Source organism: Triturus cristatus, chromosome 7 (genome assembly GCF_964204655.1).
Source record: "Triturus cristatus chromosome 7, aTriCri1.1, whole genome shotgun sequence".
Taxonomy (NCBI): Eukaryota; Metazoa; Chordata; class Amphibia; order Caudata; family Salamandridae; genus Triturus; species Triturus cristatus.
Window position 1 is genome coordinate 1855705621 of NC_140590.1, and position 17370 is coordinate 1855722990.

Sequence of the window (17370 nt, forward strand, 5' to 3'; positions counted from 1 at the left end):
CTCAACAAACGATTCTCCTTCCATGTCCCCAAGAGAAACCTCTGCTCGCCCGGCCTAGCCCTCGCCACAGCCCCTTGCATCCACAGGGTCAGAGCGGGGGCAGATCCTTCTTCTACCTTGCGGCAAAGACCTGGAATGAATTCCCCCTCCACATCCGTCGAAGCCCTATGCTGCACCAGTTCTGAAAGTACCTCAAGACCTGGCTCTTGGAATGACCTACTGAGCTGCGCTCACCCCCCCCCCCCCCCCCCCCCAGCCCCTTTAGACCCTCTTGGGTGAGTAGCGCGCTTCAAAACCCCTGACTGATTGAACCGCATGGCACACGTTGCCCTCTAGTAGGACAGCTTTGGCATGGTAGAATCTGACCCCCAGGAAAGTCAGACACCTGGGCTCTCACTTCTCAGACGTCAGATGCTCCGGGAGTCCCTCTCTCCGTGCCATTACAAAGAGCGAAGTCTTCTGCCTGTTAATGTGCCTTCTAGATTGTTGGCTAAAAATCCTCTAGTATGGCTCTGGCTCTCCTCAGATGCCCCTCAGTATCGCAGCAGGTCATCAGCATATAGCCCCATTCTTTGATGGTATTCTCTTATTGTCCGATCCCTGAACGCCCCTTGGGTCCTTGCACGTACTGCCTGGGGTTCCATAGCAATGGCAAAGAGTAGCGGAGACAGGGGTCATCCTTGCTGTGCCCCCCACTCCACCGGGCAACATGCCATTATAGTCTGACCATTGTGCACCCTGGCAGTCGGGCTGGTATACAGCAATCGTGTCCAAGCTACAAACCCCTTTCTCAGTCCCATGAGCAACATCACCTCATAGAAGTAGTGCCAATCAAGGCTGTCAAAAGCTTTTTCAATATCGACAGCAAAGACTGTTGCGTCATCTCGGATATAGTCGTCGGTTTCCATAATAGCCAAGAGTCGCCCTATATTAGTCGCTGTATTACGACGTGGGTTGAATCACGTTTGGTTTGGGTGTATCAGCCGCAGCATATGGGCCAGGAGCCAGGTCGCCAAGATCCTACTCAAGCTCTTATAGTCGATATTCAACATCGACAGGAGCCTGTATGCCAAGCGGTCATGTGCAGACTTTCCCGGCCTCAGTATAGAGACGATTACCGCTTCTCTGGTAGTGTCCGTAATGATACCACAGTTTTTTGCCACACGGAAAGCTGTCTGCCCCCGGGATCTTATTCAGTGCTATATTTTTAATAACACACAATATTTCCCTTCCCGAGATATTTCCTTTTAGGGCTTCCGCCTCGTCCTCCTCCAGGTGCGGCAGAGGCAGCGCTTCCAGAAATGCTTGTGTCTCTGCCATGTTTATCGGCATAATGCTAGTGTAAAGCATTGTGTAGTATCTAGCGAATACGTCATTTATGTCTCCCTGGGAGTACACCCTGTTGCCCCTCTCATCCTCTAGGTCCACTATGGCAGACCCTTGTTTGGTTGGGTTAGCCTGCCAGGCCAACAGGGAACTAGACTTGTCCCTTTCAGTGTGTGTCCTGTTCATTTATATTTTGTAACCAAAGCACCTAAGGCACTCCACCTGGAACGTCACTTCCTCGGCCTCTACCAGTGCCGTCTGTAGGTCCGACTGGTCTGGTCGCCGGATCTCTAGATCCCTGAGTGCGTGTTCTACCATCTGGACCTCTCCTAGAAGGGCATGCTGTATGCCCTTCGCTTCAGCTAGGCAATGACCTTGAAGAACCACCTTAAAGGCATCCCACTCCACCTTTGGCGAGGACGCCAGGCTCACATTGTCGGAAAGGCACCGGAGAATTTTCTCACAGATCATTTCCCAAAATGCTTGGTCCTCCAGCGATTCAGGCTTGAGTCTTCACGTGGGAACAGACCGGCGAGGCCATGACCACCACAGCCGCAAGAGGCCTGGCTTGTGATCGGATATAGTGCTGGGTTTTGGCCATGTGAACTACGCTATGGTTATCCGGGTTACACAGGAAGGCTCCAGCCAGACATGTTCTTCATGGAAACCCGAAAAGAAGGGATAATACCCCTTAGTTGAATACATCTGTCTTCACTAGTCTATTAGCCCCCAGTTTTGTTGCTACTCCTTGAAAGCGCAAGCTGTACATTCTGGGAGTCCTGCAAGGGAGGATGTGAATGGTCCACTGCAACGTCAGCCACACAATTAAAAAAGACCCTCCCCCAAAATCGTCAGAGAGGACAGGCTGGCCGCTAATCGTCAGGATAAGTTTGTTAGAAATGTGCTTTGGTCCACATTCGGGGCGTACACGTTTAGCATGGAAATGTCTCATCCCTCCAGTCAGCCCTGTATCATTACAAACCCCCCCTCAGGGTCAACCATCTAATCCACAAGCTGGAAGGGAGCCCCCGCCCTGATCCAGATCAGGACTCCCTGGCATGTGCCAGTATGTAGTATAATATGCCTGACCCCGCCATCTGGCTGTCAATTGTGTCTCTTGGGGGAATGCTATTTGGACGCCTCGCCTGTTCAGATAGGAGAGCACTCTGTATCTCTTGGACATAGTCTGCAGTCCTCGAATATTCCATGAGAGGAAACTATACGTTAGGGAGCCTGCCATGTCCTAAATCCTATCGCTCAGCCACTGCGCGGCCTTCTCCCTTCTCCCCCACCCCAGCATGCCTATTAAAAGAGTACACATTACAGTGATGCATGACTCCAAGATCCCCCATAAACAAAATTTTCAAACCATAACTGCTACCCTAACTCTCCCTCCCCAGGAAATACGAATTAGTGTCCCCATCCAAACAAAACAAAGCTACGTGAAACCGCAAAAGTCCACCTACAGAGCTCCCAATCGAGGGAAGTGACCCTGCCGCCCTCCCCGCCAGCAGGTCAGCCATCCAGCTCTTAACAACAACATGTCATGCAAAACCCACACCCAGAATGGTCTCAGTATATCATAGCCAGGGTAGTGTCAAAGTAGCCCCACAGCAGGCCCTGCCCTTTTGCCAGTGTGTTGGGCTGATCATATGACGTCATCAGATGATCCTGGTGTCACTTTGGACACTTTCATGCTCGAGCTCTCAGAAACAGCAGAGCCACGATCTGAGTCCGAATCCTGCATCTGCGCACTGCTCTCCGGAGTTATATGCCCCGTACCCTTCCAGCTGATCAGCGCCACCACCTCCATCGCACTCTGCTGTTCCAGCTGCATTTCTTCCTCCGTTGGGGCTGTTGCGTCTCGTTTTGCCCTTCTGCTGTGGGATCTGTCCCTGTGCCTCCCCCGCCACCTGGGGCCTCGGGTAGGGCTCCCTCTCTGTCGTCCCACCATCCAGTCCTAGGCCTCCTGCTGGGTGTGGAAGAACTCTGTCTCTTCTAGGGTGATTACTCCCAGTTTAGCTGAGAAAAACATTGTATACTTATAATCAAGCTGTGGGAATTTCTTCTTGGCATCTTGAAAGGAGGCCCTTTGTCTTTGCTCTTCTCTAGAAAAAACTGGTAAAATGCGCACCATCATGTTGTTCACTTGGAGGTCACCTTTACATTGTGCCTGTGCCAGGATGTGATCTCTGTCCCTATAATGCAGAGTCTCACCACCACAGAGCGTGGGGAGCCCCGGGCAGGTGCACCCTTGTCGGTACGTGATGCGCTCTTTCAAGCGTGTAAAAGGGAGACAGCCCCTCCGGTGCCACCTCTGTGCGCAACCAACTCTCTAAGTAGTCCACTAAATAGTCCACCATATATGTCCCCTCCACCTTCTCCGGCAAGGCCACCACTCTGATATTGTCCTCCGCCCGAAGTCCCAATATGCATGCTTTGTGTGGCACCCCTTTTTGGCAAGGAAGGCTACCCTCTTGCCAATGATGATGTCATCTTGTGTCCAGCCCATTTCCCAAATAGTTTGCTTTCTTGTACCCTAGTAAGATGTGTCTCTTATCTCTTAGTCATATGTTGCCTCATGCTTGTTTACGAACGCCGGTACCTGTCTTGCCTTATGGGGCTATTTAATTCCTGGGTATTCCAAGTAATGAAGGAGCATGGCCTTCTTCTAGTATTATTTCACTTATATATCAGGATGCACGTATATTCTAAAATGATCTGGAGATCTGAATGGTGAAACTATGAAATGTCCTAAAGTTCTCAGTGACTTCGACAGGCTTATCTGTACATTGCACAAAGAACCTTCCCATATAGCTTCCCGCCACCCATGCTAGCCTCCCCAGCTTGCCCGGGAAGTCATACGCCCTCCTTCATATCTTACTATTTATCTTCCCAACAGCAACAGGATGTAAGAAACAGCTGTCTCATTGATAATGAGTTGGTTGAATAGGAGCCATTTACGAAAGATCAAACGGCAGACCAAGGCCAAGCACATCCAGTCCATATGTACTATCAGTTTATATATTGGTGCAGTCTCTTCCCACACCCGCCGTCCAAGGGTGTCAAACAGAAGCCAAATTTGAAAGAAAAAACGGAAGGTGCACTCGATCCAAAGTCAATAAAGTGGTGTAGTTGATTATTCCATGATTAGATCCTTTTATTCAGTAAATCTCTTAAAACTGGCACACAGCCAACGCGTTTCGTTTCCGATTCTTTGCCAGAGGGAACTTCATCAGGGCTTACTATTCCAGATAAGGCGTGCAATAATAATAATAATAATAAACCAGCAGGTTATTATGCTATTTGGTGCTCACCCTCCCGTCTTGAAGTATCTATTATAATATGCCACTATACTGCTGATGGACGAATAATGTTTGATCCTGGATACCATTTAATCTATTGGAATTTATTATTGCACGCCTTATCTGGAATAGTAAGCCCTGATGAAGTTCCCTCTGGCAAAGAATCGGGAACGAAACGCGTTGGCTGTGCGCCAGTTTTAAGAGATTTACTGAATAAAAGGATCTAATCATGGAATAATCGACTACGCCACTTTATTGATTTTGGATCGAGTGCCCCTTCCGTTTTTTCTTTCAAATTTGGTTGAATAGGAGTTTACCTCTGGGGATACCATTTGTGCTCGATCGTACTCCACCGATCGTACTCCACCATCTGGAGCTGGGGAGGCCAGAGGCATCAATTGTAAAGTTAGGCACCAGCCAGGTTCCCAAACATTTGCTATATAGATTACATTGCCCACCAACATAGCAATAATGTGTAAGAGTGCATTAGAAACCCACACCTCGTGCAATATGTGCCTAACCAGTGACCCGCATCTCATCTCTCTCTCTCTGTCTCTCTCTCTCTCTCTCTCTCTCTCCCTCCCCTTCTCACTCTCTCTCCCCACCTCTCGCTTTCTATCTCCCTCTACATCTTTATCTTCTCTCTCTCCTCTCTCTCCCTCTTTCTCGCCCTCTCTCGCTCTCCTCTCTCTTTCCTCTCTCTCTCTCTCTCTCTCTCTCTCCTGTCTCTCTTTCTCTCCCTCTCAATCTTCTCTCGCTCTTCTCTCTCTCTATTTCTCTCCTCTCTCTCCCTCTATCTCCCGCTCTTTCCTCCTTCCCTCTCTCTCTCTCTCTCTCTCTTTCTCTCTCTCAAGCATCCTCTGATAGAGACTGCATCTGCTCAGCGTGGAACATGATGTCGAAATTATATCATCATCACTAAACCTCGCCTCACAGATTTTCCGTTTTATTTCAGTCCATCGGTGATGCAATCTGCAGCCAGTAATAAAGAGTAGAAAAAGATCTTCTCAACGATTTGATATTCCGCTCGTGGTGGAAACTGACCTTTTGCCTTGGTACACCGTATTGAGGACTGCGAGGCCCAGCAGCCCTCCGCTTCCTGCTGCTGCTGCCTGCCTCTTCCTCTGGACCCGCCCCCTGGACACCTGGACACCTGTTAAAAGCTCGCGGCCCCCGCTTCGCGGGAGCCGCTCGTGGTGGAAACTGACCTTTTGCCTTGGTACACCGTATTGAGGACTGCGAGGCCCAGCAGCCCTCCGCTTCCTGCTGCTGCTGCCTGCCTCTTCCTCTGGACCCGCCCCCTGGACACCTGGACACCTGTTAAAAGCTCGCGGCCCCCGCTTCGCGGGAGCCGCTCGTGGTGGAAACTGACCTTTTGCCTTGGTACACCGTATTGAGGACTGCGAGGCCCAGCAGCCCTCCGCTTCCTGCTGCTGCTGCCTGCCTCTTCCTCTGGACCCGCCCCCTGGACACCTGGACACCTGTTAAAAGCTCGCGGCCCCCGCTTTGCGGGTGCCGCTCGTGGTGGAAACTGACCTTTTGCCTTGGTACACCGTATTGAGGACTGCGAGGCCCAGCAGCCCTCCGCTTCCTGCTGCTGCTGCCTGCCTCTTCCTCTGGACCCGCCCCCTGGACACCTGGACACCTGGACACCTGGACACCTGTTAAAAGCTCGCGGCCCCCGCTTCGCGGGAGCCGCTCGTGGTGGAAACTGACCTTTTGCCTTGGTACACCGTATTGAGGACTGCGAGGCCCAGCAGCCCTCCGCTTCCTGCTGCTGCTGCCTGCCTCTTCCTCTGGACCCGCCCCCTGGACACCTGGACACCTGTTAAAAGCTCGCGGCCCCCGCTTTGCGGGTGCCGCTCGTGGTGGAAACTGACCTTTTGCCTTGGTACACCGTATTGAGGACTGCGAGGCCCAGCAGCCCTCCGCTTCCTGCTGCTGCTGCCTGCCTCTTCCTCTGGACCCGCCCCCTGGACACCTGGACACCTGTTAAAAGCTCGCGGCCCCCGCTTCGCGGGAGCCGCTCGTGGTGGAAACTGACCTTTTGCCTTGGTACACCGTATTGAGGACTGCGAGGCCCAGCAGCCCTCCGCTTCCTGCTGCTGCTGCCTGCCTCTTCCTCTGGACCCGCCCCTTGACGTCACAATATTTACTTGCACACACTAATCCGCAGCGCGGATCGCAGCGCGGGCGAAGCCCGGGACAAGGGCGGGCCCGTCTGAGCCCGTCAGAGACCGACTGAGGCCGGGACGGGGCACCTCTCTTGGTTCTGCTGTGAAACAGGTGAGCCGTGCGCCAGTGAATGTCGTAATACTCCACTGTATAGCTGCCCAAGACCATAAGACTCAATCCCCCCGTTTCGGGTGCCATTGGAACATTTCCTTCCTAGCGGCGAGCTGTTTTGTTGATATCTCCTTACGCTAACATCTGAGTATGGCCACTGCCGGCGCCGGAAAGGGCCGGAAGTCTGTGATTGGGACTGGAGTAATTGGAACTATGGACAGTTTTATAACCAGAGCTGCATCTGTCCTACAGAGGGAAATTGAACTGACAGAGAAAAGATTGTCTCTCGAACTAGTCCTTGACAAGCGCTCCTCTCTGGGTAATATTGATTCTGCTAAATCACCGGCAGCATCCACACAGACACTTGTATTAGTCCACCGCACAGATGTCCCACCTTTGAGTGGGAATGAGTGCGTGGATGTTCCAGCAAATAACAGTGTTTGTGCTGTGATTGACCCCGGCGATTCTCGTCGCCCAGTCTCCTCAGTTGATGCGATATCGGAAGGCACCACCAGATCTGGCCATTCCATCCGTCCCGATGCCACCTCTACTAAAATGCCTGAAAAGGCGGTGAAACGCAAAAGGGGTGGCCCACCAGCGTCGACTAATAAAAGATCCAAAGTGCAAAAGCGGTGTAACAAGGGGGCATCTGAACCTGCACCTACTATAGACTTGATGGCTGACTGCCTAGAGGCACCACCAAGCCCCGCACAGAACTATGATTTTTGGCAAAAGATGGAACAGCTTTTTACTGCAATCTGTCGCCCCATCTGTAACAGACTCGATTCCCTAGAAAATGGTCTTACTAATCTTGAACTTATTATTAGCTTCAGCTATTAATTCTAAGGGCATAGAGGGAAGAGGGGGAATAACAGCTAGCCCTGCTGGGACTGGTGTCCCCGGCAACTCTGCCCAAATCTCACCAACTGCCCAGACAACCATTGTAGACCAACCAATTGCCCAAGGCAAGGGCCAGAGTCAGGGACTGTTCATTGTCCCCCAAGTAGCCGCCCATGCCTCAGCTAGCATAGGGAGCACCAGAAATAGAGTGAGCACTGTAACTCCCAACATACCTAACACCTCACCATCTAAGTCTACCGGGCTCCCCCAATCCCCTAGCAAGCAGTTACAGCCCTCCTGTGACCGGAAATTACCCTGTCTGGATCTTCCTCCCGAATCGGCTCCATATGTGGTGATCCTTGCTGGTGTCCCCACTCTGAACCAAGGATCAAGGGAGTCATTTCTTGATTTAAAAAACAAATGTATACATTGGTTAAATTGCCACAAACCACTCCCGAAACCGTGCTCAAGCGAGATTTTATTCGCCAGGCGAATAAATTGGGTTGGACATCGAGCCAAAGATGTACAGGGAGATTGTATAGTCATCAATTTCAGGAACACAAACACGGTCAGACACATCTGCACATTCCAGCCAGGCCCTAACGCTAACAATCACTCAGCAATTAGAGCTCTCCCCCTCACCTATTTTTACCCAGGTCTCCATCATCCCAGTATTATCAACCCAAATAGGGTAAGGGTGGACTTTGCGCGAACTGATAGGGCTGGTTTATTACCCCTCGACTATAATACATTTCAAGGTCCAGATCGAACCTGTTCACCTTCGTTTGAAGCTTTCTACCACCCTAACAGATACAGCACTCTTGAGCAAGTGGATTGACGTCTGAACCCCAATACTGCGAAAATGGCCCTAACCCCAGGGAACAAGCCAGAAATGGAAGGGCTGGCAAATAGGCCCTTGTGGGAAATTACAGAGAGGGCCTTGAGTTCTTTATCCGCTACTACCCCTGTTGCTGACCCAATCCCATCCCCTAGTAAACCAAAGTCGAGCCCTTGTTTTCTATCTTGGAACGTGGCAGGTCTCAAGAGCAAACTGGACTGCGAGGACTGGGGTGTCTTTATAGACGATTTTGATATTTGCCTGATGCAAGAGACCTGGGCATTGGAAAATTCGCACAGGGTTGGCTTTGCATCTTTTGATATATTGGCTGTATCTAGTGGTAGGGGCAGACCCTCAGGGGGTCTTACCACCTGGGTAGCGCTTCATCTGGGCGCCGTGGCAAGGCAGATATACACCAACTCGGAAGACATTCAATGTATTCTTCTAGTGCTGCCTAATAATATTCATTTGGCTCTTCTGAATGTCTACTCGAGACCTTCCCAGGGTGGCCGAGAATCAGAGGTCATGGAATCGCTCAATAAATTTATCTTGACCCTGGACTCAGAATATTCCGTGGTCGTAGGTGGCGACTTCAATTGCCAATACGAACCACTCTGTGTGTCGGCCTTGGACGATCTAAACACAGAGAATGAATACAGAAATATCCCTGATCCTATGATTCCAAAGGTCAAAGCGTGGTCCCCTCTGGCCCTTCAAATCTCCGCTCTCACACTTTCCTTGTCACTGAGGGCTTGTAATGGGAGATTTGATTCTGATAGACCAGGTCGAGCTACCTTCAATAGGGTAGGTCATACTTCCATTCTCGACTATATCCTTATTGAAACTAGATCTTGGGATAAGGTGCTTGACTTTAGGGTGTTAGATCGCAATGATAGCGACCACAATGCCTTGGCTATAACCTTTAAACCAGGCTGTTGGGGCATGAGCACCTATGATGTACCACCACCCACCACTGCACAACACCCTATATTATCCAACAACAAACGAAGGGTGAGATGGCCGCACATTGCCGCAAGCCCTAATAAAATCTCCGAAATCTATAGCCTTGCTCTTCCTTATCTTGTGGAAATGTCTGAGGTGGAATCATCACGTCTACCACCTGTACATGCAGCCGGACCCACAGGCATTCACCTACAGTTAGTAGATAAACTTTCGAAGGCGTTTTGCCTGACAGGGCCCGTGAGGCCCCATCTGCCTAAAAGGCAACCGTGGTACTCCGCTGAGTGCAGGAAATCGAAGAGCGAGCTACTTATCGCCATCAAAACCCTCGATAGAGATAGGATTAAAGTAGCTAGGGCCAAACACAAACAAACCTTAGAAAGGGCCAAAAAATGCTGGGAGTCTGATATTTGGGAAGAATTAAGATCTACTCTAATAGCGAAGGATTTCAGGGGCTTTTGGACAACCGTGAGCAAGGGGAGGAAAGAAGCAGGAACAAGCCCATTCCCAAACATAGCTCCAGCTGTATGGGAAGCACATTATGGAGGTCTCTACTCAAGCACATATACCAATACTCCTCCTTTGCCTATCTTCTCTCCCGGATCTATCACCCAATGCGCGGCCTCAACGATGATAACCATAAAGGAGGTGGAAAGGGCTATTCATCTCTTAATACCAAACAAAGCTCCAGGATTGGACAAAATCCCGGGCGACCTCTATCGCTCTGAACCTATGATTTGGGTGCCATACCTTTGTGTCCTATTCAATTCCATCCTGTCGGGAAATGATCCACCAGAGTCATGGTTAGGCGCGGAGATTGTGCCCATATTTAAGAAAGGCTGTCCCCTAAAACCCTCAAATTATAGGCCCATCAGCTTAATCGACATCACTCAGAAGCTGTTTGGGCGTATAATACTGGACAGACTCCAGGCCTGGGAGACTGAAAATAACATCTTAAGTCCACTGCAAGCAGGATTCAGAAAGGGCACCTCCACTGTGGACCAGATCTTCCGACTTCAGGTCATACATTGGAAGACCGTGAGTTTAGAGGGTGGCAGCCTCTATCTCATTTTTGTTGACCTGAGGTCGGCCTTCGACCTGGTTCCGCGTGAAAAACTGTGGAAGGTGCTCCTGGCTCTTAATGTCCCCTTGTATCTTCTGGACATTATCTGCAGACTGCACACAAAAAATTTTGCACAGGTTAGATGTGGCAAATACGGTGAACTTTCGTCCCGTTTTCCCGTAAACCGTGGAGTCCGACAGGGATGCGTGTTGGCACCCACATTATTTTGTCTTTATATCAATGGGCTTATTAAGTACCTGGCAGATATTAGGGACATTGATGCGCCCAGACTTGCCACAGGCCTGGTGCCAGCGTTGATGTTCGCCGATGACACTCTTTTGTTATCGCGCACATCAACCGGCATCCAACGCATCCTGGATGGCTTTGTGGATTTTTGTGCAGAAAGAGGCTTAGAGATCAACTTGGCCAAAACCAAATATATGATTCTAAATCCCCCCAAACACACACGGCCAAACCCAGTTCTGAATGGTGTATACCTTGAGCGGGTAACCACATTCAGCTATCTGGGGATTTTACTACAGGAAAACTTTGGCTGGGGCGGCCAAGTTGCAAACTCTGTGCTAAAACTTGCACAAACCACCGGGGGAATCTCTCAAGTATTCAGGGGTTCGGTCTCCAAACCAGTGTCCCCTGCATTGGAAATATATCGGACACAAGTAAGAGCAGCCTCCATATATGGAGCGGAACTGTGGGGCCACACCAGAATACACAGCTTGACTGGGTCAGAAAATTCATTCGTGAGGAGCATGTTGGGCCTTCCATCTAGCTCCCCACTGACCCCTATCAGGCTGGATTGTGGGTTACTACCCATTGAACAAGTAGTAATGCTGCGTCCATTGTTATACTGGAAGAGATTATGGTCAAATGAGGAGTTGGGACTTTATCGTGAGGAATTTAAGGGAGTCTGGTCCCAACTCAAGAGCAAGAATATTCCATGGCTGAGATTTGTCAGGGATTCTTGCACTAAGATTGGCCTTCCAGAATTATGGACTACTCCGGAGGTCTCATGTCTGGCCCTACCCAAAGCTAAATTGGTCGAACAGTTTAAAAACCATCACCTTGCGTGTCTGTATGAAAACCCTAAGATCGGCAGGCTGACGGCCGTGTTCCTCCAAATTAAAGATACTTACAGGAAAGAGGAATTCTTAGACCTGGTCAGTCCACCGGCCGCAAGGAAACTTTACTGCCAATTGAGAATGGGTTGTCTACCGCTTAGGTCATTTACATCTGGATGGGACGCCAATAAAACCACTGCTTGTCCGGCCTGTAGCTACATACTTGAGGATGAAAAACATGTTTTTTTCTTCTGCCCAATATATCTACACCAAAGGAAACGCTGGATTAAGCCCCTTTGCAATAATCTTGGTTTTAGAGAATGCGAAAAAGCAATGAGAATTTTAAAATATGACACAAAACCTCTGATAGTTTTCGCTGTTTCCCGGTTCCTCAACTCTGTCTGGCTATCACGTAGGAAATTTTTATAATCGATTATCCTGCCAAACATTTTTCTGCTCATCTTGAATGTAATGTGTTATCTTGAAAATGATTGGATTGGCTCTATTTTTTAAGATTTTTATTTGTATTATCTATTGTGATAATGATTGCCGCTTTTATGGTCATTGAACCGAAATAAAGCTTTTAATGATGATGATGATGATATTCAGATTCCTTATTTATTCTGTGTTTATTTAACAGGAGGAAAGGCCTCTGAAACTGGTGTATTATTGACGGGAAACCAATACCTGAAGAATAATGAGGAGTCGGATGAGCCCGAAGGCCCCCTTGGTCCCAGCGCAGGTCAGAAAAATTCTGGTTAAATTGTGTCTTTTGATAATAAGATTAACTAAGGAATCATCTATATGACTGGACTGAGACTGAGGGGGTAAACTCTCCACACACCACAAGAAAGGAACAGCAGATGTTTGGGGTCGGGTCAGAATAGCGAAAGTGTGCATTTACTGATTATTAGTAGTAGGCTTCTCTGAGTCTCTTTGGTGATTCTAAATCAAGGGAAAATATACCTGTACAAACTGAAAAAGGCTAACCTTATTAGAGCCAGAAAAGAATGCCCTGTTGGAACAAATTGTATTTGGCATAATGAAGTCATAATTGCTACAGGCAAATACCACTTTTGACATGTTCACCCTCACGTTTTGCCTGGTATTTGATGCAGTTTTGACTGAGGTGCACTGGGTTCCTGCTAACCAGGTCCCCAGTGCCAGTGCTCTGTCCCTAAAACACGGTAACTGCTCACTTGTTCCCCAATTGGCTAGACCTTTAGCACCTCTGTAAGTCCCTAGTAAATTGTGCCTCTGGTCCCTAGGCCCATAGGTACTGAAGAAGACCCTAAGGACCGCAGCATGTTGTGTGCCACCCTAAGGGACCCCTCACCACACACATGCAGACTGCCATTGCAGGCTGCGTGAAATGGTGCACAAAAATCTTAAAACACGACCTGGCACACACCCTGTGTGCATTGCCTACAGACACTGCATGCAATATATGTAAGTCACCCCTACAGTAGGCCTTATAGCCCTAAGACAAGGTGCATTATATATCACATGTGAGGACATATCTGCATGAGCAGATATGTCCCTGTGCTGTCTTTTTCAATTGTTAGATAGTAGAAGTTAATAAGGAAGACATCTTAAGTATATGTACTGGGCACTGGTCATTATGAGTTCCCTAGCTACCATTGAGACCTGTGGTTTGTGAGTGAGTGCATGAGAGTCTCAGTGGGTGTGTGAGTATCTAAATGGATGTGTGAGTGGGTCTGTGAATGGCTGCATAAGTGTCTTCTTGGGTGTGTGAGTGGGTGCATGAGTGTCTAAGTGGGTCTGTGAGTGGGTTTGCCAGTGCATCGCCTCAGTCTGTGAGTGAGTGAATGAGCGTCTGAATAGATCTGTGAGTGGGTGTGTTAGTATCTGAGTGGGTCTGTGAGTCTCTGTGTGAGTCTGTTAAAGGGTCTGTGAATCATTACGTGAATCTTTGAGTCTGAGTGGGTGTGAGAAATTATGAGTTGGTCTGTAAGTGGGTGTATGAGTGTCTGAGTGGTTCTGTGAGTGGCTGTGAGAGCGTCTGAGTGGGTCTGTGAGTGGGTGCGTGAGTGCCTGTGTGGGTCTGTAACTGGGTCCATGAGTGGTGCTATGGGTGTGTGAATCTCTGAGTGGGTCTGAGAGTGGGTGCATGAGTGTCTCAGTGTTTCTCTGAGTGGCTGTATGAGGTTTGAGTAGGCCTGTGAGTGGATCCATGAGTCTCTGATTGGGTCTGTGAATGGGACTATCAGTCTCTGAGTGAGTCTTTGAGTGGGTGTGTGAGTCTTTGAGTGAGTCTTTGAGCGGGTGCATAAGTATCTGAGTGGGTCTGTGAGTAGGTGTATGAGTGTACAACTGGGTCTGTGAGTAGGTTGGTCAGTGTCTGAGTGAGTCTTTCAATGGGTGTGTCCGTCTCTGAGAGGGTGTATGACTGGGTGCGTGAGTCTGTGAGTGGGCCTGTGAATGGGTACATCAGTGTCCGAGTGGGTCTGTGAGTGGGGTCTCAGTCTCTTTCAGGGTCTGTGAGTAGACGCATGAATCTCTCAATGGGTCTGTGTGTGAATGTAAGAGTGTCTGAGTGGGTCTGTGAGTCACTGCATCAGAGTATCAGTTAATCTGTGAGTGACTGAATGAGTCTCTGAGTGCATCTGTGAGTGGGTACATAAGTCTCTGTCTGGGTCTCAGAGTGAATGCATGACTCTCTGAGTTGCACTATGACTGGGTACATTAGTGTCTGAGTGGGTCTGTGAGTGGGTGCATGAGTCTGGGTCTCTGAGTGGGTCTCTGACTGGGCGTGAGTCTCTGACTGGGTCTATGAGTGAGTGCATGAGTTTCTGAGTGGGTGCATGAGTCTCTCAGTGGCACTATGAGTGGGTGTATGAGTGTCTGACTAGGTCTGTGAGTGGGTGCATGAGTCTCTGAGTGGGTTTGTCACTGGGTGTGAGTTTCTAAGTTGGTCTATGAGTGGGTGCATGTGTTTTTGAGTGAGTCTTTAAGTGGGTGCATGAGTCTCTGAGTGGGTCTGTGACTGGGCATGTGCTTCTCTGAGTGAATCTCAGAGTGGGTGCATGAGTGTCTGAGTGGGTGCGCTAGTCTGATTAGATCTGTGACTGAGTGTGTAAGTCTCTGAATGGGTCTGTGAGTGGGTGCATGCATCTCTAAGTGAGTGTGTGAGTGGGTGCATGATTCTGAGTCTGTGAGAGGGCGCATGAGTCTGCAGCTGGATCTGTGAGTGGGTGCATGAGTCTCTGAGTGGGTCTGTGACTGGATGCATTGGTGTCTGACTGGGTCTGTGCATGGGTGAGTTAGTGTTTGAGAGAGTTTGTAAGTGGGTGTGTCAGTCTCTAAATCTCTGAGTGGGTGCATGAGTGTCTGAGTGGGTCTGTGAGTGGGTGCATGAATTTCTGGTTGGGCCAGTGACTGGGTGCATGAGTCTCTGAGAGAGTCTGTCTGTGGGTGCATGTGTCTTTAAGTGAGTGTGTGAGTGGGTGCATGAGCCTGAGTGGGTGCATGAGTCTGTGAGTAGGTGCATGAGTCTCTGAATGGGTCTGTGACTGAATGTGTTAGTGTCTGACTGGGTCTATGTGTGGGTGCATTAGTGTTTGAGTGGCCATGTACTAGGGTGCATCAGTCTCTGAGTCTGTGGGTGGGTGCATGAGTCTCTGAGTGGGTCTGTGATTAGTTGTGTGAGTCTGTGACAGGATCTGTGAGTGGGTGCATGAGTCTCTGAGTGGGTCTGTGACTGGATACATTAGTGTCTGACTGAGTCTCTGAGTGTCTGAGTAGGTTTGTGAGTGGGTGCATGAGTCTCTGAGTGAGTGTGTGAGTGGGTGCATGAGTCTCCGAGTGGGCCTGTTAGAGGGTGCATGAATCTCTGAGTGGGACTGTGAGCGAGTGCATGATTCTTAAGTGGTCTGTGACTGGGTGTGTTAGTGTTTGAGTGGGTCTGTGACTGGGTGTGTAAAGTCTGTGAGTGGTTCTGGGCGTGGGTGCATGCCTCTATAAGTGAGTGTGTGAAGGGATGCATGAGTCTCACAGTGGGTCTTTGAGTAGGTGCATGAGTGTCTACGTGGGTGTGTGAGAGGTTTCATGAATCTCTGAGTGCATTCATGAGTGAATACATTAGTGTCTGAATGAGTCTTGGAATGTATTTTCTTTTATTCTTTGCTGATATTCGCGAATTCGCCGCAAGGTTACACAGGGGGGCACACTGATGGTCACGATAAATTAGCAAATATTGCACATTAAAAAAAAAAAACAGTTTCATAACATATTATACATATTAGGGTCCCTCGAAGACCCCTCAATGCCAAACATAGGGTCAAGGTAACTTTACCCTGACCACTTATGGCCCTATTGATTTTAATTTTCAGCCTCTGGAACCTTGTAACTCTAGCTAAAATGGCGGCAGCAACTTTCTGCTTAGGTTGCGGCCAGCCAATCTGAACTTTCCTGTTGGCCCGCGCATTTGTGATTCATTGTGAAATCGTTACAAATTATTTGCACCCACAGATATACACATTTTGATTTCCTTTAATATCATACAAACTTCATGAACGGATTTAAGCCAAATACCAAAAAGCACAATCTGTGGAACGAAATCTACCTTTCTACCAAATTTGGTGTGATTCCGTCTTGCGCTGCGGGCTCTAGTCATGTTCAAAACTCCTATGGGAATTAACAAGGTAAACGCTCTTTTTCTGACACCCCTCTATATTTCTCAGCCCCCGCTTGATGGATCACCCCAAAACTCTCCATGCACAACTAGAATTACCGGCGCACGTTTTTGGAACATTTTGTGAAGATTCGACAAATGGCACCAAAGATACAGGCTAGTCAAAAAACGCTTTTCCTGTGGAAAGATAGTCCCAACTAGAACTACCTACTGGCGACCGGCAATACATATGTGTGTGTGTGTGTGTGTGTATAATACACTTACCTGGGAAATACTCACATTTTTGTTGTAAAGTCATGGGGCATAAAGGCATATGCATTATAATGGATGCAGGTAATGGGCGCGTTGTAAAGGCTGTTTCCCGTTGGAGAGGAGCAGTAGCCCTCAGGCCCTAGGCCGCCAGCTGTGCCGCTGCTCTGCAGGCTCCTTTCATTTCACATGTGCTCTGGTTGTCAGAAGCTGAAAAGACTTTATTACCAAACTTAGGTGAGAGTTTCTCTGGTTACGTACTGCTCATCCATCTTTGTAGTTCTGCTGTGTCTGTACACAGTATCAGATATACAAAGTGTTCAGAGGCCTGCAACTCCCAGTTGCCCACATACACTTACCAGGGGCTGATTTTTAGGTCTCTCCTACAGCCAGCTGTAGAATCTACTGAATCCAATATCAACTTGAAGTGTGCATTATGCCCTCCCATAGCTCACGATTCGATGGCTTTCTTGTTTTCTCAGTTTCCTGTTCCTGATTTGATGACTTTCCTTCCTATTCTTGTGTTTTTCTTGCATAGGACCATTTTGTCTCACCACCTTTTGATTGGATGGGCAGTATCCTGACATCAGGGAACCATTTTTTCTGTTGCACGTTACTGGAGCCATTTGGTTTTGAAGATGATGTTAGAAGGAATCTGATCTGCTTGCTGCACAGTGTAAAACATGTTTGCTTTTAGTATTGGCATACGGATTGCCATTCGCATGTTGTGCATGATCGCCATCTATGCCTGCCTGTCCCACTGAAAACAGAAC

General features: G+C 48.9%; 1 protein-coding gene across 5 annotated transcripts in view; it reads left to right on the top strand.

Moving 5' to 3' along the window:
* The window catches only part of LOC146813463 (uncharacterized), a 106282-nt gene that overhangs the window by 23285 nt on the left and 65627 nt on the right, over positions 1 to 17370 (top strand). For all 5 annotated transcript variants that reach the window (XM_085620226.1, XM_085620229.1, XM_085620227.1 and 2 more), the window contains one exon: positions 12335 to 12436. In XM_085620226.1, the coding sequence (XP_085476352.1) occupies positions 12335 to 12436 (102 nt within the window). The remainder of the gene's footprint in view (positions 1 to 12334; positions 12437 to 17370) is intronic.